Source organism: Mus caroli, unplaced genomic scaffold (assembly GCF_978045245.1).
Source record: "Mus caroli unplaced genomic scaffold, Mus_caroli_1 scaffold_20, whole genome shotgun sequence".
Taxonomy (NCBI): Eukaryota; Metazoa; Chordata; class Mammalia; order Rodentia; family Muridae; genus Mus; species Mus caroli.
The window spans coordinates 20,463,274-20,490,774 of record NW_028227275.1 but is presented as its reverse complement, the minus strand read 5'-3'; the positions used below and the strand labels follow the sequence as shown (position 1 = coordinate 20,490,774).

At 44.9% G+C, this 27,501-nt stretch overlaps 2 protein-coding genes across 3 annotated transcripts in view; both read left to right on the top strand.

Annotated features, from left to right (window-relative positions):
• The window catches only part of Cc2d2b (coiled-coil and C2 domain containing 2B), a 74,502-nt gene extending 72,510 nt beyond the window's left edge, over positions 1-1,992 (top strand). Inside the window, exon 34 of the mRNA XM_021152526.2 lies at positions 352-1,992. Within this exon, the coding sequence (XP_021008185.1) occupies positions 352-540 (189 nt within the window). The 3' untranslated portion in view covers positions 541-1,992. The remainder of the gene's footprint in view (positions 1-351) is intronic.
• Positions 1,993-4,594: 2,602 nt separating this feature from the next.
• On the top strand, positions 4,595-22,329 carry Ccnj (cyclin J). 2 transcript variants are annotated; one of them, XM_029472316.2, is made up of 6 exons: positions 4,595-4,745; positions 5,272-5,381; positions 11,011-11,221; positions 18,403-18,702; positions 18,821-18,947; positions 19,443-22,329. In XM_029472316.2, the coding sequence occupies exons 2-6, from the start codon at positions 5,313-5,315 to the stop codon at positions 19,843-19,845; spliced, it is 1,110 nt and encodes a 369-aa protein (XP_029328176.1). In that variant the 5' UTR covers positions 4,595-4,745; positions 5,272-5,312; the 3' UTR covers positions 19,846-22,329. The 2 variants fall into 2 exon arrangements, with proteins under 2 accessions (XP_029328176.1, XP_021007735.1); XM_021152076.2 differs by having other exon boundaries at positions 18,788-18,947.
• Positions 22,330-27,501: the final 5,172 nt, after the last annotated feature.

The following is a 27,501-nucleotide window of genomic DNA, read 5'->3' as shown; positions in this document are numbered from 1 at the left end:
CCCCTCAGATTTCCACTTAAATCCCTCCTATGTAGAACCCCAACATTTCCTTGTTTGCAGTTTGCTATCCAGAGGATCCAAGTTTGTCCTGCGACAACTGCACACATTCTGGCGGCAGAGGGCCTTGGTTGTGCTCCAACATGGTCTGTAGACCAGGGGTGATGACAGAACTTACCTCATACGGTTATCCGCGGCTTATTTAACACTATATCTAAAATATTGTCACTCACAAAAGGCAATTACTGCTATAACTATCACACCACTAAGGTTTCTGTGATCTTTCTGCATACGATCATTCCAGACTACCTCTAAGACTGTAACATACCTTGTGTTGTTCTAACCTTGATCCAGGTCACAGGATTTCCTATCCAGATGCCCTACACAGATGTCCAGGCAGTCATTGATGCTGTGTACCAGACTGGAATCCATGCTTCTGAATTTCCCCAGACAGAATTTGCTTTAGCTGTGTACATCCATCCATACCCGAACAACATTTTATCTGTGTGGGTCTATTTGGCTTCCTTAGCCCGACACCAGTGAAACAGAACACAGGAAAAGGCAGAGAGGACTATGGTCTCCTAGTCCTGACACCTTGAGATTTGGCTGCTTATTTTCAAGTTTATCAATGCTGGGCATAATCTGGATTCTTACATAGAGCTGAGTACTACGGAGACCACCACATCAGCACCCTTCCCCCAGCCTTTGATGACATCCTCACCAACACACCTCTTCTGGGAGACTCTTCAGGTAGTCTGACTGCTTTGTGTACTGCAGTCCACATTAGATCTCATTCTGGAAAAGAAGCAATCCTGGCCTGATTCGTGATGCTCAACTTGTGGAGGTCAGGACACCTCCATCTGAGCCGTCTGGAGAGTCTTACTAATAAAGAGGATTCCTAGATCCACCCAAGACTTCCTCAATCAGAACCTCTGAGAGGAGAGCAGCATTATTTTCAACAATCTCCCAGGCAACTTGGATTCCCTGTTGAGTGAGAGATCACCGCCCTTGTGGAATGCCATCAGTCCCAATGAGACATGGGCACATTCAATGCTAGTTCTGGTACAGTTCCAGGTGAAAATTTCTCAGAGGGAACCCTGAGGTCATATTCTAGTCTGAAAGCCAGCAGGCTCAAGATGTAAGAAAAGCCTGTTTCAGTTTGAGTTTAAAAGCCAGAAAAGAACTATGTCCCAGCTTAAAGAAATTAAGCAGGAGGAAATCCCCAATCCCTCTTACTCAACCGAGGGAGGGCAGTCTTTTAACTCTGCTCAGACCTCCAGCTGCCTGGATGAGGGCTGCCCACATTCAGAAGGGCAGTCTGCTCTACTCAGCTCACCAAGTCAAATACTCTCCAAGCCAGCATTCCCCCGGTATACCCAGGATATATCTATGGTGTCTGATCACTGGTTATCCTATGGCCCGGACACATAGATTCATAATCACAATCTATGTCAATTTTAACCAGAAGTAAAAATGTATGTTCAATTTCAATGTTGATTAACTCCCTGGTAAATTTCGAATTATAAATATCTGTGGATTTTGATCCCAGTTTCTGAGAATAGCATAAAGACTATCCTTGCGTTCTGTACTGTAGTGGCTTAGAAATATGATCTAGGCTCTGCCAGATCAAGTTCATTACAGGTGTAGTCTACCTTTTCTCAACTGCTCCAAGTGCCAAGGGTCAAATATTTTAAAGAAGGATGACAGTCGTCGTGGCAATAAGAGCAGTTAATGGGCTTATCTGAATTAAGTGGGAGATGATGGTGTTGTAGGCAAAGACACTGGGTGTGAATGTGTTTGCTGTGATGTAAACAGTGCCACGGTGTAAAGTTGCACCAAGGAAACAAATCAAGAACAGGGTCCAGGGCTTCTGGCTCCTAGTGAGTGTTCCGTAGCCAAAGGAATTTGATAGAGCCTGAGAAGAGCCCCGGATGTCCCATGGCAGAACGATCCCTAGACTAGGATGTATGGCAAAAACAAGGTGCACAGTAGACCTCGGAATAAGCTACCATTTTACACGAGGCAAGCAGGCGATATGTGCGTGCTGCTATAAAGACCTGTATACTTCTGAAAAGATACAACAAAAGACACAGCAGTAGTGGTGCCTCTGGGAAAGGCCATCTCTGGAAGAAGTGGAGAAAGGAGTCTGCCAGTTAGTATGCATAGTTTTCTATTGGTTGTATGTTTTGCCTTTTGCTTGCATTTATTTTAAAGTGTTTTCTCTTTTTGACAAAAAGCAATGGCTTGCTTCTTTAAAAAAAAAAAAACTTTTAAATACATTCTGTGTATTTGGTTTACAGTGTTTTGGTTTTGTGGTACAGTAGCCTGAAGCCAGGGACTCAGGTACACTGGGCAAGCACTGTACTGCTCATCCCCCTCCCCTAGTTCTCAGGGCACACCGTTTGGTAAACACACGCCTCGAGTACAGAGAGCTTCGTGAAGAATCCTCTCCTCTGCGTGCGCCGATGTTAGTGTCTTGGCTGCCAGAGCGTGGTGGCTTCCGGCTGCCTGAAGTTCGCAGTCACAAAAGCCTTCCAGAGAATCTGCTCCCACCCTCACCTCTTTTTTTTTTTTTTTTTTTTTTGGTTTTTCGAGACAGGGTTTCTCTGTATAGCTCTGGCTGTCCTGGAACTCACTTTGTAGACCAGGCTGGCCTCGAACTCAGAAATCCGACTGCCTCTGCCTCCCGAGTGCTGAGATTAAAGGCGTGCGCCACCACGCCCGGCTCACCCTCACCTCTTGCAACCCGACTCGAGGTTCCATTCTCTGTTGTGCCGGTGCCTTGCCCGGTTCGCTCTGAAACCTTTGCTAGTCTCTTGAAGTTTGGATTGTCTTTACTGAAGACGAAAACTGCCCTCTACTTTCCTTCCAAAAGTGTTTTCTCCTGAGAACCCGGTCGTGTTTACTGTCCCCTCGACTGGCATGCCCATCCACCATCTAGATACCCAGTCACTTCCCCTCAGGCCTTTGCATGGCTTCCCTATCATAAAACAACGTCCACCTATCTAGCCTTTCACTTTGTTTGCCTTACAGCACTTGTCACCATGTGGTATGGATTTATCTTTCATTTATTATGACTTTTCTCTTCCCAGTAGAATGTAAACTGTGGAAACACAGAGTTGAAGTAAGTGCCTTCTGCCCAGCTCACTCTAAAGGGAAAAAAAAAAAAAACAAAAAAAAACAGTAAGACCGAAATTCCTTTTAGGAATGTAGGCTCTAAGACCACCAGAGACATACACAGGCATGAACAAGGATGAATACTGGCATCTTATAATGAGCCATCTAAGTCTAGAATAATACATGATTTCTAAACCGGTCTCTCCCGGCAAACAACGTGTTCAAAGTAGAGACTGTAGGACAACCTGCTTATTATGGGATCGCATAGACAATTATAGTCTGTGACCCACTTTTCTGAAAAGGTTCTTAAGAAAGGCCTGGACCCTAAATCATTTGGAAGCCAAAAGCTGCTTAGTAGTCATGAATTGGAAACTGAGGACACGAGTACTATTTAAATACCATAAGACATGGAAATTTTAGCCAGATAACGTCCTTTTCCTCTACTAGTAGTCTCTTCCCGAAATGCACCGGGCTAGGCTGGGTTCTGCCAATTTTCACGTGCATGCTTCCAGTTTCTTCCCATCAGTTCCTGAATCCCTGCTCTCCCCAGGCATTGTGTAACACTGTCACACAGGGGTCTGCAGCAGCCCTTCCGGGATGGATGCAAATACCAGGGTGATAAGTCATGCTCCCGCAGTGTGCACTCAACTTTTTCTGTACTAGCCCTTTGTCACTCTTCCTCTTTCTAAACAAAATATTCAAAGTAAGGGTGAGGTTTCATGATTTATGTTTAAATATTGAAGGAAGTCGCTTTACAGTCTCTGGAAAATTGAGGGAACCCATCTACTTCTTTTGGGGTGGTCCTCCAGATACTCTCAAATACAACTGATGGGGTTTCTGTTACATTTCCAGCCCCAGTCAACATCTCAATTGACGCTGGAGTGTTCCCACCGTTTAGGGTTTCTTCCTTGACCACCACAGATGGTCAATTACATCCATTACGGATCTGACAAACCAGGTTGCTAAAGATGTCAATTCCAGTCGCAACTCGCGCGAACCGCTGAAGCGAAAGCAACAAGAATTGCTGAGTTAGAAGAGCTAAAAGGAGTACTGGGTTTAGAGGGGAGACTGGATCAGAACTCGACAACCAAAGCGCGTTAGGGACTGGTAAGAGCTAAAGCCCATTCGGAAGGCTTAGGGTAGGGGGAGGATCCCGGAGGGCAGCCCCTCGGAAGTGAGACAGCGGGCCAGATCCGAGCTGCCAAATTTTAATCGCGGGGCTGAGACATCGCATCTTTCTTTGCCAGCACCCGGGACCCATCAAAGATTCTCTGCAGGTGAGCGGCCCTCAGGCGCCGACAGACCGCCGAGGCTGCAGAGCGAGACCGCCCGGCACCGGGCAGGGGCCCGGGAGACGGACTCGCACCTGGCTCGGCCCGGCCGCCGATTGGACGGCGAGGCGCGACCCCGCTGTATCGCGAGAGCCGATTGGCAGCGCAGGGCGGCCCGTGCCCCGGCGCTGGCTTTGTACGGCGAGCCGCCTGCCGGTCCTTTAACAATGGGCGGCGCGAGCGCCCGGGTGCTGGGCCCTAGCTGAGGCGGGGGCTTCGCGGCCGACGGTCCGCGGCATGAACGCTGCCGGCGCCCCGTGCACGCCGGCCGGGCTGGGGCTCTGAGGGCCGCGGTTCCGGGTAAGAACCCGCGTGGGCCGGGCAGGCCTGCGGGAGCGCAGCGAAGCGAGGGGAAGCGAGGCGCGGAGCACGGCCGGCCGCCCGGCCTTTTGTTTGCCGCTCCGGGGCCGCGCTGCGGCGGGCGCACCGCAGACCCCCAGGGTGGTGGAGCGTGCGGGGCTGTCGGCGCGGACCTGGTCTCGCGCGCTGGTCACTCTCCATTCCGGCGACGTTCTGACAATGTCAGGGCTCCCGCGCCTAAGTGCAGGCGGCTGAGTTCGAACCCAGAACTCGGAGAGCCGGAGGCGGGCCGTCCCGCCCGGAGCTTTCGGAGCTCGCACTTTTCTGCAGTTCTTGCAGCGGGCGATTGCAGACGACTGGGTAGATCAGGCCTTGTTGGAAGATGGCTCGGGGTCGGGTCAGGTGAAGAGGAGCAGCTGCGCGGGGTGACCCGAGATCGCATCCCTGGAAGAGGGGGCGCGGAGGATCGCGGGGGGACGTGGTGGGGAGTTGCTAGCCGTGACCGTGTCTGGGGCGTGTCTTCCAGACTGAAGTTGCGGCGTCTGGCCGGGCGCACCTCCGGCTTCCATGGAGCTGGAGGGGCAGTGGTGGCGAGGACAGCTGGCTGCGGATATTCACCAGGCGCTTCGGTACAAGGTAACTCCCGAGACCCGACTTTCCCCATCCCGGCTCTTGTGCTTCCTGGAAAGGCCAGTCAGGTTCTTTACTCTCTACCTTCCAGGCCAGAGAAGGCGAGTTTGCTTATTTGTCAAAGTTAATTAACTTCTTCCTTCCCTGGGCCGCATCCGAAGAACCTGTAAATGTGGAGAAGACTGGGGCGTGGTAGTTGGGAGAAGGTGGATGGTGTTCCAATGTTGCCAGGTCGACCATGGGTGTGTGTCTGTCTGTCTGTGTCTGTGTGTGAGTGAACAGCCCTCCTTGCTTCGAACATGCTGTTGCATGAAGCTGTTGTAAGCCCTGTACATGACTCAGTTCTCCAACCTTTCCCCAAACCTGCTCTGAGACTTCGGACAACTTAATTTTCTCTTTCTCAGTTTCCCCGTCTGTAAAAGGAGAAATAACAATGACAGAACGTTCTTATGGGGTGATTGTGAAATCTGTTAAGTATGTACTGTGCAGGAACTTAGAACAGTGTAAGAGCTATGTGCTAACTTACTGTTCCTTGGTCCTTCAAATCCAGGCTATACAAAAAGCCTTAAGGTGGAAGGAGCTAGTCCTTGGTAATGTCAAGTGTAGAAAATAGACACAATGTTCTTAATAGTCATTGGAAAAAAAAAAAAAACTGCTCTTTTTGGACCAAAGCCTGGGTATTCTAACTAATGATTATAGGATGGATGTTATAAGTCAGATATATGCGATAGCCCTGCTTCTCTGACAGCCAGAGGGAAGGAAGATCCAGAATGATCAACTTAACTCAGTTTCACCTTGGATGAAAACTGGGAAAGGATCGAAACAGCTGACTCTTTAATAAGACCGTGCAGCTTGAGGCTTAAGGATTTTTGAGTGATAATAGATTTATATCTGGTGTATATGACCAAATTAAGCAGATTAGGACATGGAATCTTGGCTTAAGTTGTTAAAATTGCACCCCCCCAGCTTGAAATCTCCAAAAGTTCTTTAATAGTCCTGGCATTCAGTCTCTTACTCTGAGTACATCCCAGACCCCTATGAGATGATTGCTCTACATAAATGTTCCAACTATGGACAGGTTCTTTGGAATGTTAGAGGGAAAAGTCCCAATTCACTTTGGATTTTGGGGAGGTATATTTGGGTTTTCTAAGTGTCAGTCTTTTTATCTTTCTAGTGTGCAACAAAACTAGTTACTTGGTATAAATGGTAATGATACTTTGAGTGTGGGGGTGGGGCTGACTGTTTAAAGATTTTTTTTCATGATGATCCCTGTGATTTTTAGTCCTAATACTTTATATATAGGTAGTTTTAATCATAAATAATTGTCTGAATTGGTTTTACAGGTGATCTTAGAAGTAGAATTTTCTTTCTTTCTTTTTTTTTTTTTTTAAGTTAAGAGTTTGTTGGCATGCTTATGTAGTCTCTGAAGGAGCCAGGGAATAAGGCAGCCCTCTAGTCAGGTGGATGTGGGGGATTACTTCTGAAGCCTGTCTCAGGCCACCTGTTGTAAACTACTTGGGGTTGTCTTTAAGCTCTCTGTAGACGATGGTCCTGATTTCTGGCAATAGTAACACAGAGGATTTGCATTAATGTGTAGGACTTGAACTTTACAGCTGGAGAGATCACTATTTGTAGTGCACTCGAGTCAAGGAAGTTAAATAAACTTTTCTCATTAAAAATGCTAAAGTCAGCTATTAATCGGTGGTTTGATCATTTGTTTGTGTGGCCTGCTTAGTACTTAGCATATTCGAGGTGTTAGATCAGTAACTAGTGTGACCAGCATGGCCCTTGCCGCCAACAATCTGTTTGATAAGTTGAAGGCATCTGAATGTAGCGCTTCCCCAGGGCAGTTACCCTTCATCTTACCCTTCATCGGTGAACGATGGTCTAAGTTTAGACCCACCAGATTTTAAAGAGATAGTTGATGTGACCAACATTGTGTTGACTGGGAAGAAGTGAAGAATAATGAATGCCAACTGGGCTACTTTTGTAAATACGGTTTCCCACTCAAAAAGACTTTAAGTGCCTATCAGTCTGCCCCATATTCCAGTCCCGTAACTCTCTGGAAAATATTGAGGAGCCACAGAGACAAATGGAAACAATCACAGTTTTATGAGAAACATAAGAAAATATCAGTCCAAGGAGTTAGTTGTAGTTAGTTGGTAGTTTCCTAGAGGCCTTTATTTCCAAACTGGCTAGAGAGGAGACTTTAGGTGGTACATTTGGCTTCCCTGTACTTTGGTCCTCCAAATTCCTGATCTGATCCTCCGGAACAAGGCACAGAGAAAGATAGCGGAAGAAAGATGTACTGAGAAAGTATAGTTTCTTTTCCATACCTGCGCAAAGACAACAGGTTCTGACAGCCTTCTGATCAGCACTTGTACTTTCCCACTGAAGAAGACAAGTGACCTGTGTTGTTATGTTAGTTTAACTCTTCTGTGGAGGCTGGGGACGTAGCTCAGCAGGTAAAGGTACTTGTGATCCGAGCTTTACCCCTGAGTTCACTTAAAGATGGAAGGAAAAAAAATCTCTCCGTGTGTACAGCATGGCATTGCGCCTACCCACAAATACCATGACTCACACAGCAATAACAGTGAGTAAGAATAAAATCTCACTGATGACCCTGGGTTCCAGGCTGGCTTTATAACTGTTGGTAAAATTAACATAGTTAAAAGTAAAGCCCACCAATATTTTCTAGATAGGACCACCAGTTTGTCTTTTATTTTTTCCATAATTGAGTTTGTTATCAACTGATGGAATGACAATGAGAATACAAATGGAACTTTGAAAGACAAATAGTTATGATTCCAATACCCCCAAGCTAGCCCTCCCCTGCCATTTTCACTGTCTTTGTCCAGGCATAGGTATATTTCCCATCTGTTTTAATTTGGAAAACGTACCATGGCATAGTATTTTCTATCACAAACTTTCTATTTACAAACTTTTCTTTTCTTTTTTTAGGGTACTTTTTTTAGGGTACTTATTTCCCTTTTAGAATTTTTTTTTGTTTGTTTGTTTTTTTCGAGACAGGGTTTCTCTGTATAGCCCTGGCTGTCCTGGAACTCACTTTGTAGACCAGGCTGGCTTCGAACTTAGAAATCCGCCTGCCTCTGCCTCCCGAGTGCTGGGATTAAAGGCGTGCGCCACCACGCCCGGCTAGAATTTTTTTTTATTGAGTATTTATTTCATTTACATTTCCAATGCTATCCCAAAAGTCTCCCACCTACCCACTCCTACTTCTTGGCCCTGGCGTTCCCCTGTACTGGGGCATATAAAGTTTGCACGACCAGTGGGCCTCTCTTTCCACCGATGGCCAACTAGGCCATCTTCTGATTCATATGCAGCTAGAGACAGGAGCTGGGGGTGGGGGGTGGCTAGTTAGTTCATATTGTTGTTCCACCTATAGGATTGCGGATCCCTTTAGCTCCTTGGGTACTTTCTCTATCTCCTCCATTGGGGGCCCTGTGATCCATTCAATAGCTGACTGTGAGCATCCACTTCTGTGTTTGCTAGGCCCCAGCATTGTCTCACAAGAGACAGCTCTATCTGGGTCCTTTCAGCAAAATCTTGCTAGTGTGTGCAATGGTATATTCAGGCTTCTTTTTCTAGAACTCCCTCTCCCCGTGGCCAAGCTAGGTCATCTTTGGTGTTCTCAACAGTGTATTTTATGATCTCTGCATCCCAGTTCTTTTGAGTTTCAGCTTTCTAAACTAAAACTAAGTGTTCATTGTGGAACTTCCCAGTTCTCAGGTACCTAGCCCAGGAACCACTTTGAGCCTCTGTGACTTTGATCAAATACTTCGTGTTAAGTGGGATTATATTAACATAATAAGTGTCCTTTTGTGTGACTAGTGTATGATCTCCCAAGTTCACCCGTGCAGCATATGTCACAGTTTCCTTTTGAAAGCTGAACAGTGTGTGTGCGTGCACACATCTGCTCATCCGCGTTTGGGTTGCTAGTTTTGCTTTTTTTTTTTTTTGCTCATTGTGGGTAATGGTGTTATGGACGTGGGTGTGCAAATGCCTACCTATCTCCCTGCTTTCAAATACGTGGGATATATAATTAAAAGTGGAAGTGTGGCATCCTGGGGCGAGTGTTTTGAAAAACTACTGGACTGTTGCCTCCAGCAGTTACCTCATTTTATTTTACAGTACGATTGGGCAGGGATTCTAGTTTCTGCGTGGCCTGGTCAGTGCTTGCTACTTTCCCTTTTATGAGGGCTTTCTGGGAATGGGGTTGCTTTTGATAATAGCACTCTAAATGGGTATGAGGTATTAGCTTGTGGTTTTGGTTTTGTATTTTCTTCATGATTAAAGCTGTCGAGCATCTCTTTCTGTGTGTGTTGGCTTCTTTATGTTTTTTTCTCTGTATGTTCCATTGAGGTCATGTGTGAGTGGTACGTGTACATAGGTAATACTCTGGGTGTCTTCCTCCATCCATTGCATTGCCGTGGGAAAGGATCTCTCACTGAACTCTCTTTGGCTGGGTTGGCTGACCAGCAAGCCCTGTGAGTCCGCCTGCCCTTCCTTCCCCTGATGCTGGAGTTAGAGGCATGGGCAGCTGTACTCAGCCGTTCATACAGGTTCTGGGATCTGATTTGGGTCCTCGTGCTTTCCTAGAAAGCTCTCTTGTCCTGTCAGCCATCTCCTGAGCTACTTTTTCTGTTTTCTTAGTGAAAATGTCCAAGTTATTTTCCCACTTTAAAATTAGATTGTTTTATTGCTTTTAAGTTGTAGGAATTCTTTCTGTAATTTGGGAAGGATTGGGGAATGTATCTAAGTAACGGGGTGTCTAGTCCGTGCAAGGCCATAGGTTCAATTCTTCACATTCTAGAATAAGAGAAAGGAAGCTTTAAAAGTGATTTGGCTCCTAACGTCTTATCAGATATATGAATTTAGACAGTTCCTCCTGTCCCGAGGGCTGCCCTTTTCACTCCGATGGTTTCCTTCAAGATACATTTTCTTTACGGAGTCTCATTTTTGTTTTATTTCTCTGTGCTTTTGGTTGTGATTCTGTTGTGATTACCTGTAAGGTTTAGTCTCAGCATCACACTGATCTTACAAAATGAATTTCAGAGCTTTCCATCTTGATACACATTTGGATACTCCCCCCTCCCTGTGTGTGTGTGTGTGTGTGTGGTGTTTCGTGCTGTGAGAACTGAGCCCAGGGCTTAATACATGATAAGAGTATGCTCTACCACTAAGTTATATTCCCAGCCGCAGAGTCTCCTAATAATACAAAATTTTAAAACACATTGTTTGATACTGTCTTGATTAGAACAATTTTAGGAATATAAAGGATGGTGACAAAATAAAGATCGTAAGGGATAGGAGGGAAGTAAGATTAAAAGAGGCTGACAGGTTCTTTCTGGTCTCTACAGCCCTGCACAGGCCCAGGAGCCTACTCACCATTCCGCTCCCATTCAACCAAAGCTTTGACCTCCTTGGAGAAAGAGTGTATTTGCAGTGTGGTTTTTCTTAAAGCCATACACCTTCCACTCAACTTCATTGCTGCGCTCCTTTCAAGCAAAGTGCGTCTTTAAGCTCTCACTACACAATCTGTTAGGAAAACAATGTTGAGTCTTGATATTATGACGGTACGTCTATATATTAAATATTCCTCTTCTTGATCTAGGAGCTGAAGCTGCCTTCTTACAAGGGCCAGTCTCCTCAGCTGAACCTCAGGCGGTATTTTGCTGATTTGATTGCCATTGTGAGCAATCGCTTCACCCTCTGCCCCCCTGCCCGCCATCTCGCCGTCTACCTGCTGGACCTGTTCATGGACCGCTATGACATCTCCATTCAGCAGCTACACTTAGTTGCGCTTTCCTGTCTGCTTCTAGCAAGTGAGTATGAACCACAGTGACTTGACTCAAGGTAGACAGTGCTGACAGGATAAAACCAGAGAACTCACCGAATTATTGTCAAATCCTAGTCACTTCCCGTTTATTGCTTTTAGGAAATTTATATTACAACTTTATATTATGGTTGTTAGTTGGATATTAAAAAATAGTTCAGGCTTTTTTTTTTTTTTAAAAACAACAAATGCCTAAACCCTACCTTATCAAGATTGATACAAATACAGATTCTAGGCACCACATACAGTACAGGTTAATTGTCAACTAAACGTGATTTTGAATCTCCTAGGAGACACACTCTGCATATGGAAATTTCCAGAGAGGTTTAACTAAGGAGAACGTTGAGTGCAGATGACACTACCCCATAGGCTGGGGCCAGGACTAAACAAAGAGGAAAAGAGAAAGCCAGCTAACTCCGTGCATTCCCCTGCCTCCGCTTCCCTGTTCCTACCACTGTGTCTTCCCCACCAACGATAGAAAATCCTTCTCCTCTAGCTTCTCGTCACATGTTTGGGAATAGCAACAAGAGTGGTATCTAAGATACTGTGCCAGAATTTGAGTAATAGGGGCTGCATATTTTTATTTTTAACACTTTAAAAATCCCACGGGTGATTTTGATGGACCATTTTGATTGAGAACTAATTTTTCTTGATCAGTGATTGGACAGCCAGAAGCCATTTTGGGGACGTGACTATACCTAGTGTGTAAATGCTTTGGATGCTACTAAATATGCTGTAATTCGAAGGACAGGTCCCTGGAACTGAGATTCTCTAACTCAAAACATGAATGTAGCTGACGTTGAGAAACTCTGTCTTAAAGGTGCCACACGCTTCTTTGTCTTGGCTACTGTCACGAGCTTACTGAACTTGACTGGGTTCGATGCAACTGATACGAACGTGGCTTCAGTATATAATCCAACTGAAGTGTACTTTAGGCCTCTCAGTGCCAAACCTCACTTTGAGGTTTGTAGTGTCTGCACTAAAGAGAAAGGACAATTAAAATTGAGTTTCTCTCTAGTCAGTAGTATAAAAAGGTCACGTTTGATATGAAGTGGAATTGATAATGTTGTTTTTATAGTATCCATGCCATTAAACAGTATTTCAAAGTAGCATATAGTTGCTATCATCACCCTTGACCTCTGATGAAAAGTTTGAATCCAGTATGGCTGCTATGATAAGAACATTCCCAATAGGCTGTGAAGCTCTTAGACATTGACAAACCTAAGACCCAGCGCGTTACTAGGTGATATCACTTCCAGACCTGAGCCTCTTAAGTTTTATTTTCTTACCCTGAGACTTCTACTTCAATGACTTTTCTAGAACCCTTCTTACAAATCCAGTCGAGTCTCCTCGTGTGCCTCTTGAGCCAAGTTCTTATCAGAATACTCCGTACTTCCCAAATATCTTACTTCCCCCACTAAAATCTGTTTTCCTCTAAGATCTATACACACAGTGACCACGGTAACTTACAAAGGCATGTAGTGGGCTCGCCAACCTAGAGGTGGCAGAGTCCATGGCCTTTGTGGCAGAGAGCATGGCAGCAGGCAAGCATAGTCCTGGAGCAGACGCTGAGAGCTTACATATTCAGACAACAACCATGAGAGAGAGAGAGAGAGAGAGAGAGAGAGAGAACCAACTGGAATGGCAGGGGCTTCTGAAACCTCAAAGCCTACCCCCAGGGACACTCCTCCAACAGGGCCAAAGTTCCACTCATGGGAACCAAGCATTTAAACATATGAGCCTAGGGTACATTCTCCTTCAATCCACCGCAGTCACCTACTGCTGGAAGAGCCAGACCCTTTTACCTGTTCTCCTGAGAGAACCGCTTTTGTATTCCACTTTCCCACTGTAGAATGGGGCAGGCAGGTCCAGGGTACCCATGAGCCCTACAGAGCAAGTGTAGTGAGAGTTGGAACAATTGTCTTCTCTAGGTCAGGAACTGAGGAGATTGGAATTTAGCAAGCAATAGTATAACCTCCCCTCAGACTCTAATACTGTGTCAGTAAAGCTTAGTGTGCTTATAAACCAATAGTTTCTGATACTTTTTATAAATTTGTGGAATTATTTTAGTATTTCTTGTATTTTTTTTTTTTTTTCTTTCTAAACTCTTGCCTCCCCCAGGCTTTCTCTTTATAGTCCTGGCTGTCCTAGAACTTGCTCTGTAGACCAGGGTGACTTCAACCTCAGAGATTCTGCCTCTCTGCCTCTCTGCCTCTCTGCCTCTCTGCCTCTCTGCCTCTCTGCCTCTCTGCCTCTCTGCCTCTCTGCCTCTCTGCCCCTCTGCCCCTCTGCCCCTCTGCCTCTCTGCCCCTCTGCCCCTCTGCCCCTCTGCCCCTCTGCCTCGCATTTGCTGAGATTAAAGGCATGTTCTACTATACCCAGCATTTCGTACATTATAGCACCTGTTTTCCTCCATTTGGATACCAGTGGCAGCTCTCCATTAAAAAGACTAACTTCAGATTCTGACTGCCTGCTGTCTGTTCCCTGCATATGAGGCTGTCTGAAATAAAGAATAGTTCATAACTATTAGATCAAGAGGCAGTTATATAATAGATTGGATGCTGTGTGTATTGTGGCCAAAAACAGATTGGAGTTTGTATGTTCTTGGAACTAATGCTCACTGCCTGCCTGGGAAGTACACCTGGAAGTGGGAAGAAAGGGCCTGCACGTTATCTGATTTGAAAGCAGTTTGTAGTATTTTGGAGTCAGATTATAGTGATAGGTTTTGTAGGTTTGAATCTTCAATACAATAACACATTTCAATAACCCTGGGTCTCGGGTTAATTCTCTATAAAACGGAAATAAAGACACTTGGCTTATAAAGTTGTTCTGAGGAGCAAGTAGAGCCACATAGGAAAACTGCAGTTATAAAAAGTGTAGCATTGTACTGACCAGTTTCTCTGACACTCCTGAAGAGTCTGCCTTTTTCTACAGTAGAACTGTGTTTTTCCGGAAAGTAACTTCTTAGACTTCAGCTGTTCTCCGAGGCTCGCTCTGGCTCGAGCAGCACTGGGCTCACAGGCAGTTAGGAAGCCACCTTGAAGCAGAGCTTCGGATAGATGCTTGTGATCATGGGACTTTCCGTCCTAGGCTGTTAGTGCAATAATTTGTAGCAAGTGTTTGTTTCTCTTGGCTCACCGATACCGTCTTAAGTTTTTCACTTTATTTTTTATTAGGTGAAAAGTTAAAGCTTACCGTGGTTTGATTTACATCTTATTTTTTAATGAATTTCACTTCCTTGCCCCCCACGAGTGGCCTTTTCCTGCTCTTTCTCCATTTCTCTTTTAAGCTGATGGCCTTAGTGATTTGTGAGGATTCTTTGTGTATAGTGTAGATGACTTTCCGATTTAGTAATGAAGGGAAAGAATACTGGCTGAGCTCCAGAGAGCATCGTCTGCCTAGTCACTGTATTGGTGTCTCTGCCACGATGCTATCATTTGCTGCTGTCTTTGAAAACATGTGGTTTCCATGGCTGATCTGTACAGTTCCTGCAAAGGAAAGACACTGTGGTATTTTGTTTCTGACCTCTAATTCTTTATTTTCTGGGAAGCAGATATGAATTTCCTGTATCCTTGTTTCCTGTTTGGGTCCTTTATCAATATAGTCATATGGCTTCTGGTATTTCCTTTCAAGTGAAAAAAAACCCTGATCTTTGTGATCTGTATATGAACAAGCAGATTTAAATGACACGGAGCAGTTAACACAGTGGTAGGTGCAAATGCATGTAGCTCATTTATGTTTTCACACTTCGTGAAAATCTTGTCCATGGAGTTGAATGTGTACCACTATCCGTAATGAAAAGGTTTCCAAAAACTTCAGACTGAATTAGAATCCCAAATGTGGTTATTACCCAGCATGTCACTTATTTATCTGTTGGTTTCACTATATAGCTGGCTGACATGAAACCTCCTAGGTAGACCAAACTGGTCTTAAACTCACAGAAATCCACCTGCTTCTGCCTCCCTCCCAAGTACTAGGATTAAAGGCCTGTGCACTGTGCCTGGCATGAAATGTATTTTATTTTACTTTTAAAAGATTTATTTTTATTTTATGTGCATTCGTGTTTTGCCTTTATATGTGTCTGTGTGAGGGTATCGGCTTCCCTAGAGCTGGAGTTACAGACAGTTTTGAGCTGCCACATGGGTCCTCTGGAAGAACCTGAGCTCTTGATGGGCAAGCCATCTCTCCAGCCCTGTGCAAGTCATGTTTAAGTTTGAGAAACAGCATATAGACTACTTGACATTGACAGCTAAATATTTATAAACATAGATAAAGTCTGTCATCCAGATAGCTGTTCATGTAGTCTGGCATCGCGTCTTGGTTTAGAAATGCAAGTTTGGGAATTAGAAGTTGTCCTCTGGCCTTCAGTTTTGGTTTCACTAGACTTCTTTTTTGTTCCTGGGTGAACTGGCTAACCTTATGTAGTGTCTTGATTTCTTAAGCTTGAAATTGACCCTAAATAGTTTTTATTTTTTGATGATGAAAGTTTCAAAGGGAGAATTTGAAGCACCCTTGATCCTTGAATTATGGTGAATTATGGCATATTAACTTTTTCAAAGCAACTTAAAATATGGCATAAATAAGCTCATTAATTTTTATAACATTCGTTTGAAGTGTGCAGCCAGTCCTGCTGCTACACAAATGGCCAAGTGCGTGAAAGCCTTAGTGACTCATCGGCGACTGAACAAACACCTGCACCATTCTCCTCTGCAGAGCTTTATGTAAGTCCTCTGGGAGCACTGACTTCCTTTCCTGCTCCGTGGCAGCGCTGAGCACCGCTGTCACGCGAAGGCCACTGTGGTGGTGGTGTAAAATGCCATTTTTATATGACTTGAACTAGGGAAGGCTGTCTCGATTCCTAAAGTCTGAATTACGTAACTTTTGCTCCTCAGCAGTAATCCTTAGAGTGATTTTGAGCTGGAGGTGGCAGCGGGGTGGGGTGTATCTGGGGTTCCAGATGCTCAAGAGACCAGCCTAGGCAATGGAAACAGGGTTTTCAAATTAATACTGAAAAGGGCCAGTAGTGTAGTTCAGTTTTACAACAGTTGATTAACATGTATGTACACAGTTCATTCAAGACCCACATGTGGTTTAGATTTAAAGAAGTTCACAGCCTCTCTAGAGCAAGAGTAGCTGTCTCCTGCATCTTTGGGTTTAAGTTTTTCTCTGGCATCAGGGACAAATCTTTGAGCCCTCTTCTGTTCCCTAAGCAGACTCCTAGGGAGCTGCTCCTAGGTTCGCAGCAGCACTTTCTCTGTCTCCAGATGAGCCAGAGTGCACAGAGCCCCTCTGACTACCCACGGCCAGCACACTGGCCAACCGAGTGGCCTTGGCCTCTGCTGTCTGTGGTAGCAGCTTTAACCAGTGTTACAAATCCACCCCTGCAAGAAGAAACCCTTCACCAGGGAATGTTAATTTCCTTGCTTTGGCAGACTTACTTTCTTTTACTTGTAAAATGTTTGTAAATTGGGTAGATTAAAATTACAAGGTTTCCATCGACCATAGAGCACACATGGTGGGACTCATGGCTCCGGCTGCATATGTAGCAGAGGATGGTCATGTCGGTCATCAATGGGAGGAGAGGCCTTGGGTCCTGTGAAGGCTTGATGCCCCAGTATAGGGGAATGCCAGGCCCAGAAAGCAGGAGTTGGTGGGTTGGTGAGCAAGGGGAGGGGGGAGGGGAGGGGGGTTTTCAGAGGGGAAACCAGGAAAGGTGATAACATTTGCATTGTAAATAAGAAAATATCTAATAAAAAGAAAAAAAGAGAAAAATAATAGAACGTTTCCAAGGAAAGCAGATGATATTGTAATCGTTATCAAGATGTTAAAATAATTTTTATATATAATAATGTGTGCTTCTGAAAAATAACTTTCTAACTAGCTTTGAACAAGAATTAGTGTAAAATCCCTTGAGTGAAATCTGTAATTATAACTTTTAAATTTCAGTGTAAAATAGAGCGCAGTGCTGAGAGAGTGTGTCCTTTAATCCCAGTCTCTGTTCTTCTGTGAACCACCATGCCCCAGAGACAGGCATAGCTTATGAAGTGTCCGAGTGCACTCTTTATGCCTAGGAGTGCTTATTTGGAAATGTAAATGTAACTTGTTTCATAATCCGTAGAAACATTTTTCTTAGGTGGAAAGGAAATCTTACCCCTCCGCTGTGACTAGCTGGAGCATCAGATGAGCATTTTCTAAGAAGTTAAGGCTTCAGATAGTGAGCCCTACAGTGTGACCGTCACTCCTGTTCTTCTTTGAGTAAGGGATTTAAAAGAGGATAAGAATTCACCCCCCCCCACCCCCGGCTTTAAAACATTATTGAAGGGAAGGAAAGCCCACCCTTGGGTGTATGTGCTGTGTGAAGATCAGAGGACAACCTGTGAAGTGACCTCTGCTGCCACCCTTGGGGGTTCTGGGCATGCACTCAGGTGTCCAGGCTTGCACGGCGAGCACTTCTAGCCACCGAGCCGCCTCAGTGAGCTTGTGCAGACAGTTTTTCACTATACAGCCCATATCCTACTTCCTGTTCTGTGTCAGCTTCCCAAATGATTACAGGCACGTGTATTGTATGCACGCACCACCGTACCTCATCCCTCTCCTTTTCTGAAAAATAAACTTACAGAAAGGAGACATAGAGGGAGGTTTATTCTTTGTGCTTTTGTTTGTGAAATAGCAGTGAGTATATTAGAGGCGTCCACTCGGGGTTTTTCCTTCCATAGTTGCTTTTTCTCTGCCCTTGAGATTATGCTGAAAACTTGCCAAGATTAAATATGCTTGGTGCTTACTGGTTTTTCAGAAGTTAAGAGCTACTAGTTCAGTGGCTGAGCACTCCGCCACATAAAGTTCTGATGTTAAATTTTTGACACTCTAAAATAATGTTCTGCAACTACCCCCTGCCCACCAAAATGATACTTTCCTGAAAAAAAAAAATCAACTGGCCTTGTTAGCATATATGACTGTTTTCTTTATGCCACAGGACACTGTTCAAGTGCACATTTCTTTTCAGAGAATGGTTAAAGGTCAAGGGTGGGGAAATTCTAGGAAGAGGATGACATGGAACAGATGCAAGGACATCTGTGTGAGATGGAGGAGACTGCTCTTAAGTCTGTGTCCTGCTGGAAGACCTCCAACTACCACTCTGCTGACATTTTTTTTTCCACTCCTTTTTACAAGGCAAATTTGAAGAAAAAGAAGACAGCGTGCCTAAGCTCGAGCAGCTCAATAGTCTGGGCTGTATGACCAACATGAATCTCGTGCTCACCAAGCAGACCCTGCTGCATATGGAGCTGCTCCTGTTAGAGACCTTCCAGTGGAACCTCTGCCTGCCCACGGCTGCCCACTTCATCGAGTACTACCTGTCTGAAGCCGTGCACGAGACAGACCTTCACGACGGCTGGCCGATGGTTTGCTTGGAGAAGACTAAACTCTACATGGCCAAATATGCAGATTACTTCCTGGAAGTGTCTCTGCAAGGTGAGTGGCTGAGAGTGGCCTCAGGTGACTGTGCATGGTGACTCCTGTGTTCTGTTGCTCAGGCTCGTTTTTGATGTCTCCACAGATTATGCCTTTCTAAATTATGCACCTTCTTTAGTAGCTGCTGCGTGTGTGGCTTCTTCGAGGATTATCCTTCGTCTGTCTCCAACGTGGCCCACGAGACTGCACCGTCTCACTGCCTACTCCTGGGACTTCTTGGTGCAGTGTATCGAACGGCTGTTGCTGTAAGCCTCTTTGCTCTTGCATTTATAGTTTCTAGTTAGCATTTTCCTTTGTGTATAGTGTATCCTAGCTACTTCTCAAAGGCTCGAGGTTCTTAGGGTAATTCTGTCAGTTGCCACTGCTGTGAACAATCGTGCTCTGCAGCCAAGGAACATTCTTTGCCTGTGATCCTGTTACTGGTACGACCCTCAGTATTTGGCGGGACACGGAGCGGTCCAGGCCGATCTTACTCCATTCCCTTCTCCATACCACTGAATTTAAGGGTTGCCAAGATGTGACCTCAAATTCCTAGTTGTAAAGAGTCCTCAAAGCCACCAGCACTGTTCATACCAAGATGAACACTTGAGAAAGGTACAAGGAAGGTGTCACTTGTTGAAATGACAGTGACCTTAGGTGGCAGCAGTGGTGGTTTGTGGAGTGAGCAGTGGCAGAGGCGGGAAGCGGGCTTTGCTGCATCCTGCCCGAATGGTGTTACTCTTCCCTTTCTTTTGTCTCAGTGCTCACGATAACGATGTGAAAGAAGCAAACAAGCAGAGGGGACAGTCAGCTCCTCAGTCGGCACAGCTGACTGTGTTCCAGACAGCGCAGCCCTCCCGGCCGGTTCACTTCCAGCAGCCTCAGTATCTCCATCCGAGCTCCCTGCAGTACCGACGACATCCTGTGTCAGAACAGCCCAGCCGTCAGCAGATTGTGTCTACCACACACACCTCGTCTTACACGCTACAGACTTGTCCCGCGGGCTTTCAAACGAGTGTTCAGGGCCTTGGCCACATGCAGACTGGTGTTGGGATGTCCCTGGCAATACCAGTAGAAGTTAAACCCTGCCTCAGTGTTTCTTATAACCGGAGTTACCAGATAAACGAACATTTCCCATGTATTACCCCATGCTTTGAGAGGTGATGACGTATGTATGCAGGCCACAGACGATCCAGACTGTTCTGAGATGGTTAGCTCTGGAGCAAGCCTTTTGTCTTCCTTTTCAGAAGGAAAGGATACAATCAGTACCACAATGCAACGGGCCCCAGCACCGGAAGACTGAGTACCAATACCCCTTTCAGAACCATGAGTGCTTAGGAGGACTCTGCATGGTACTGACGTGTCAAATCCTGTGTGACAGAAATGTCCCAGTTCCTGACTGATGGTCCAAATATTTCAAGATGCTCAATACAGCAGAAAATTTGCCATTCTAAGATTTGACCTGTGATGGGCTTTGGCCTTATGCTGGCATATATGTCAAAGACTTAGTGTTTATCTGTGGACTTGCCAAACCATCTTTTATGAAGGAAGTTGCAGTATTAATTTTTGAAGAATTGTTTTAATCTTGCAGCTCAGAGGTTTTTTTTTTGTTTGGTTTTTTTTTGTTTTTTTACCTACTGGTAGGTTTCTAAATTCAAACTCACCAGTTGCTACATATACTAATCTGTGCAGTTAAAAAAAAATCCAGATGATTTTTATATAACTTCATATCATAAATACAGGTGCTGGATTTATATACTACAATTAGGGGCGAAGCAGATCCATACCTTGAAATCATGGTCATAATTTTGGTTTTCCTCTGCTGCCTTTTCCCCCTAAGTGATCAGCCCCGATTCTTCAGGGTTAAGCACATTTAACTCAGGGACCTTGTAGCACTTGGAAATACTTGGCTCTAACCGACATGCCTTGGGAGTATTAGGACATGAACTACCCGTGCAACATCAGCTGCAGTGCTCCTGCTGGGATAAGAATCGATCACGGCACAGGTCGAATGAAGTGGGTCCTGTGTTCGTGCACGGACAGGCTGGGCATCACCCAGTGATGCCCAAATACTCAGATTGGCTGTTGTTCCTGAAGGCAGTTTTCAGGAGAAGGCATTCTATAAAGTGTCAGTGCTAGAGTCGAGTCAGGTAGGATTGTTCTTGAGTTCAGGATGGCTAGGGTAGTGCTCAGTGTGGGCTGACGCAGCACTTTGTTATGAAAGGGTGGTTCAGTGAGCACCCTTGGGATCCAGCAAGTCAGGCAAGCAGGGGTGCTGATCTCAGTAGCCGCTTTCTGTGGTTGGCTGTGTACCTGCCCGGGGACAAGTCATTGTATTGGTAGTGAATGAAAGCAGCAGTAATAGTCATACCCGGGGCAACCTGGCCATAAAATACTGTCAGGAAGTAGGGAGGAGAACAGACTTCAGAAGTAAAAAGATAACTGATAAACTATAAGCATAGTACTCCTATCCATGCAGGAGGAAGGAGCTGGTGGGGGGGGGGCACTTTCTGGTTTAAAATGAGTAAGGCGTGTTTGTTTTTATAAGATAGCACTTGAATAGAAGGGAAACTGTGGCAGCTATGAGACACAGTGTCTATTGGCGAGAGCTCGCTGTAAAGATGTGGGTATGCAGCAGGAGTCGGTGGCCTTTGCTGGGAAGGGACGGAAGGGCTCCACAGCCTGATTGACTGACGGGCAGCTCCGGAGGAGAAGTGCCCGTGGGCAGCAGCTGCCAACAGGAGTTCTTCCAGAAATGTGCTTTCCTTACAAGGAAGCTAACTTTTATATTTAGCACACAGAAGGCCTGGTGATGAAAACCACTCAGGTAAGAACACTTGTGACAGTTTTCAAGCATGAAAACTGTTGTAGGAACGTATCACTTTTCCTCTTTAAAAAGGCTGCTAATTGGATTTTATAATTCTTAAGAAAACTTGAATTAGGAGGAGGAAGTAGGTTCAAAAGATAATGTATCTTTCCCGTTCACAGATAGAGGCCTGCAGCATGGAGTCCAGTGTTCAGTATTGTAACTACCTCAGTAATGCTATGAATGTAAGAGATTGGGAGAGAATCCTAACTTGAAACAACAGCCAGTGCCTGTGGTGATTTAATGTCTTGTCAGTGCTTTTATTGATTGGTTATGTGTCATTCTTGTTGTCAAAGAATACTTGCCTTTTTAAAGAAGCTTATTAACACTTTCCAGTTTATATTTAAAAAGCTAAAGAACACTGGATTAATCCTTTTTGGGGGTAGAGTCAAATAATTGATGACTATTGCTGCATACCCGGATGGGGAGGCTGGAGAATCATGATTATTTTTAAAAACAGCAGAATTCAGTATATAATGCAACTCAACAACAGTTAGCTGGGGATGGGGGTGGGGGTTGTTTTGTTTAATTTATTAATTAGTCTTAAGAGGTTTTTTTCTGTTTTATTTTGAGATTACTGGACCATCATTAAATGTGTACTGTGAAAAGATTAATGATGTGTGTAAAGGACTTAACCAGAGTCCACTAATAAACACTATTCAAGTACAAAAATGCAAACCAAATATCTGTGCTATGACTAACTACAAACAGTGAGTATGGTGCTAAGTCTACACAGCAGGGTTAGATGAGTGCTGTGCACTTGATTTTAAAATAAAAGTAGTTTTCACTAAAATGGTCTTGCTGCTTTTGTTTTAAATATGGACCTGTTGGCCGTGACCTCATCAAGCCATTTTGTCATGTGTGTCAAGCTTGCCGTCACAAATGTATTTAATAAGAGGTGTCCAGATATAGAGCATTGTGCAGGGACAGGAAACATTTGTCCCTTTGTGTATCACATCCTGAGCATCGAAGCCCATTAGAGCTTAGCCGACGACTCTGTTGCCTTAAAATGAGTTGTGTGGTTTTTTTTTAATTGAACACAGCTCTTTTTCATATAACATTCTGATAACTTCTCCCTTATTTCCCAGATCTTCCCTCTCTATGGAACTCTGAGCCTCTTTATCTCAATCTTTAGAAAGCAAACAGGAAAAATAAAAACAAAAGCAGAGCACAGGATAGAGCAAGACAGAAAAGTAAAAGCACACACAAATACACACACACACACACACACACACACACGCACGCACGCACATGCACGCACGCACGCACTCGAGTGCAGGGAGCGGGCACACAGAAAACCCATTAAAGCACAAAATCACTAACAAAATATAGAAGTAAAAGACCAAGGGGGGAAATGGCCAAAGCATCAGGAAACAGACAAAACAAAGCAAAACCCCAAAAAACAACCCCCCCCCCAAAGTACCATTGCGTTCATTTTGAGTTGCCCATCTCCTGCTGAGCATGGGGCCTGCCCTTGAGTGGTTTGTGTACTCAGGGAGACTCCATTGGAGAAAATAACTTCTCCTTTGTGTGCTGTTGTAAAGCAACAAGTGAGCTTGTTTTATTCACCGAAGAATAAATATCATTTGTTCTTTAGTTTAGCTGAAGCCTCAACAGGCATGACTAGGCATTAGCACCTGCTCTTATGTGGTGTCCCTTAAGGCTGAATTTAGGAAGCAGGAAAAGGCACAGCAAGTGTTCTAAAAGGGCCAAGCTTTGCACTGTGACCCTAACCCAGGAAGCGAGTTGCTAAGCAGCTGCTTCTGAGGCAGATGGTGACGCCACCACCCACCACCACCGAGGCGGTGGCTTACACTGACCTCCGTGACGTGGCACCCTAGAAACAATGAGATGTAGAGCCTGGGACTCTAATAATCATCATGTTGGTTGGGGAATCACTCAAAACCCGCTTTAAAATCCTCGTTGCCCTTTTTAAAGTAATAAGAACAGTCAGTTGGCCGCTTACAGCTTGACCTCGCTCCATCTGGGCACAGCCTCCACCCCACTGTTACTCTTTACATCTGTTCCCAAGATGCCGTCAGAGACTCACGGCCACTCTGAGTTACAGGAGTTCTTAAACTGGAGTCATGGGCCTCTGGCATGCAATGCAGCTTAGAGAAGAGAGAAGGTAGCCTCTGTCTCTAAAGTTTTGTCAAAGCGGAGATTGCGTTTCCAGGACCGCAGTACCATCCTGGGCCATCTGTTGACTTGCTACCCTTCCACAAGCAGGACGTGTTCCTTTTTCTTTTAAATAAGCTTGCATTTTAGAACAGCTAGAGGTTTTCTGGATTGCCATAGGGCCCACACCCAGTGTCCTCTCTCACTCATCTTACATTGTACATTACATTTGTCACAATGAACCGATAGTGGGACATTATTGAAGACTCTATTCATCTGTATATGGAGCCCAGAGGATTATGTCAAGGGCCTTTTCAATTGATCTGTACCATTGGGAGGGGGGGGGGTGATCTCTAACTGAACCTATAGCTAATTGGCTAGACCAGGTAGCTAGCAAGCTCCAGGAGTTCTGTCCCTACCCCCTAGTGCTGGGATTGCAGACTTGAATTGAGTCTAACCTGCCTGCCTGCCTTCTTGTCAATGTGTATGTGATGAGAGGACACCTGTGTATGCATGCTTGTGTAGGCCAGAGGTTGATGTCAACTGTCTTCCTCCATCACTGTATGATGGAGGACGGTTTACTGAGGACGGTGGCTAGCTCAACAAGAGGTTCTGGAACCCTTATGAGCTGAAGCCTGTGGAAGGAAGATAGCAGTGAGCTTTGAAGGGGATGTCGGGACTCCTTTCTCTTCCTCGATCTCTTTGTTCCTCAGTTGCAGCAGAATTCTGACTTACTTGGTCCCTAATATCTCCTTCATCAGTTTCCTACCCAGCATGTCACATTTAGTAATTAAAAAAAAAAAAATTTAAGACAACTCTAGGTTGTAACAATCTCAGTGATGGCTTTGACAGCTTTGAATATTCTTCCTTGGTCAGGTATCTTAATACATTTTCTTATGGACAATTTCTCTTCATTTATCCTTAAATGGTTTGTGGCTATGAAACAGGCTTGTGCCAATTTCGAAGGAGTATTCTGGTCATAGTAAGGGTGAGGGTGAGATAACACTGGGCTGTGGAGCTTTGAAAGCAAATGCAAGTACCATGGGATGTTCCGTACCTCAGGGCCTGTAAGATAACACAAGTGACTTTCTGAAGAAGGAAGGCCCTGAGGATGGAAGGTGAGAGGAGACTGCAAGCATGAGGAGTTCTGCAGCCGTGACATCAGGAAAGAGAGATATGTGGTGCTTAGATACAGATGCGAACACCAAGAGAGATTAGAATGGCTGGGCAGTGGTGGCGCACGCCTTTAATCCCAGCACTTGGGAGGCAGAGACAGGCAGATTTCTGAGTTCAAAGCCAGCCTGGTCTACAGAGTGAGTTCCAGGACAGCCAGGGCTACATAGAAAAACCCTGTCTCAAAAAACAAACAAACGAGAGAGAGAGAGAGACTAGAATGGATAAACTAATTCTGCATTATTTACAAAAGTGAATTACAGATACTAAGATGCTGGCAGAATAAATAGAAAACAGGCTACTATACAATCATGGCATCCCACAGATACAACTATAAGAACAAAACTACAAATCTTCCTGATTATTAAAAGAAATACAGAAGAAATCAAACTACCCATTAAATAATTTTTTTTTTTAAGTTCAAGAGCCTCTGTCTGCCATGTTGTGGCATTGGTGATATCCCCTCCTCTCTTTTGCCCTCACCACCAGTGGCAGGCAGGGGGAAGAGTGGCCCTGCCACTCACCTGCTGCAGCACAGTAAAGCTGACCCAGGATCTGGGGGATGTGGATGAACCACACCACCCCCAAGCGCATGAGTGGGAGAGCTGGCCCTGCCTCTTGTTTGCTGGGCGGTGGTGCAGACAAGGAGAGACACCCTCTTCTCTCATTCCTCATCATCTATGGTGGATGGGAAAGCTGGCTAGGGGTTATGGCCAGGGAGAACTGGCCATGTCCCTCACCTGCCACAACACGGAGAAAAGCAGGCTCTGCACCTCACCTGGGCAGCAGGGCTCCAAGGGCGTTGAGAATGTGAACTGGTGAGCTGAGCGTCTCTGATACTTCTCAGGCTCAGATCCAGGGCTTTAAATTGACCCATCTCAACATCTACCGAATTGATGAACTGCTGGAGGGCATGGAGGGGCCAGGTCTACAGATCCAAAACTACAGGATCTCCATGACACAGGGCAACAACAGGATATCTGAGAGGAATCTCAGTGAGGATCCAGTATTGATAGGATGGCAGAAACTGGAGGCCTCGTACCAAACCAATGAGTCATTGCAAAAAAAAAAAAAAAAAAAAAGCAAGCAAAAAAGTGTTGACAAAAGAAAATACCGTGGGACACACTGACACACTACAGCTTCCACAATGAGATTCTTTTTTTCTTTTGTTGTAGGGGAGGTTGCAGGCGTGGAGGTCAGGTATGAGGAGAAGAGGAGATGATTGGGACTGGAGTGCATGATGTGATATTCACAAAGAACCAATAAAAGGGTGTTTTTAATGTAAATAATATGAGACATAACAGTAACAAATATACCATTTCTTATAAGAAATGTTTCCTAAAAAAGAAGAAGAAGGAGGAGGAAGAGGAGGAGGAGGAGGAAAGAAAAAAAAGAAATAGTTCAAGAGCGTAGAGTCAAAGATAATAAAACTTAAGTCAAAAGTAACATATTAATCATAGTAATATAATTCAGGTAAACAACAAATAAGGGAAAGGTGATTTCAGGTGTGATAGCAAAGTGGGTAAGAGCATTTGCTGTGCACACATGAGGACCAGAATTCGAATCTCCAGGCCTCTCCTAGAAGCCAGGCATACCTAGAACCTGAGTACTAGAGAACAGAGACCAGCAGATTCCCCAGCGGTCGCTGGCTAGCCAACCTGCCTGAACGGGTGAGCTTCAGGTTCAGTAAGAGACCCGGTCTCAAGGGGAAAAGGCAGAGGAGGAGGAGAGACCAAATATTCTCCTCTGGCTTCAGCCTAAGCATGCTAACACTTGCATACAAGCATGGGTCACACATAAAACAACAACAGCAAGAGAATTTACCACTTAAAAAGTGGAATCAAAACTCAATGTTGTATGAAAGGTACTATAAAATCGTTCCGAAAGACTGAATATAAAAGCTAGGAACTACAATTAAAAACTCAGAAGAAAAAAAAATCAAGATTTTAATAACAAGCCAGGCATTTGAAAACTGAGGCAGGAGGATAGGACCAATGCAAAGCCAGCCTGATGTATGTGCATAGTGAGGTCCTGTCTCACGAACAGAAAAAAAACACAGTCTTACTAACAGACACAAATCTAGCGTTAGAAGTTGTACCTGCAATAAGGGTGAAGCAGCTGGGAACAAATAATTAGCAACATTGAGGGAAAATTATAGGGAAAATTAGGAGACATAAAGGATAAGCATCAGTGGCTAGAGTCAGTTATCCAAACATAAGGACGTAAAGATCTTAGCCTATCATTTTGGTAATCTGACAGTACACAGAAGTTCTAAGGAAGAATGTGGTACAAGGTGGACATGAAACAAAGATGGCAGTAGAAGCAAAAGACACCAAGTGATACCTGGAGACGGCTTGTCGCCATGCTGTCAGCAAAACACGCAGACTCCCAAGTCTGAAATCCTCAAGGTGAACTGGATGCTGCAACAACTGCCTTCTTGGGTTTTGATGTCCCTTCGCGGACTCCATGTCTGAAACTACGATAGACTAGTGTTTCATCCCTTAGCCTTGGCACTCCAGTTATACTTCCTCTTGCTCTTGGCAGGACAGTCCCATTTTCCCAGGTTGACTTCTGAAGGTGGTAGGCAGTATAGCCACAGTGGAGGCACAACTTGCGTGTCGCTTTCCAAAGGATGGTGTTCCTTTCTCCCCAAGTCTTTAGAC

Coding starts and splice junctions, on each gene's coding strand:
- Ccnj (XM_021152076.2), top strand. CDS start 5,313: ATGGAGCTGGAGGGGCAGTGGTGGCGAGGACAGCTGGCTGCGGATATT. Junction 5,382..11,010: donor ACCAGGCGCTTCGGTACAAG/GTAACTCCCGAG, acceptor TTCTTGATCTAG/GAGCTGAAGCTGCCTTCTTA. Junction 18,703..18,787: donor CCTGGAAGTGTCTCTGCAAG/GTGAGTGGCTGA, acceptor ATGTCTCCACAG/ATTATGCCTTTCTAAATTAT.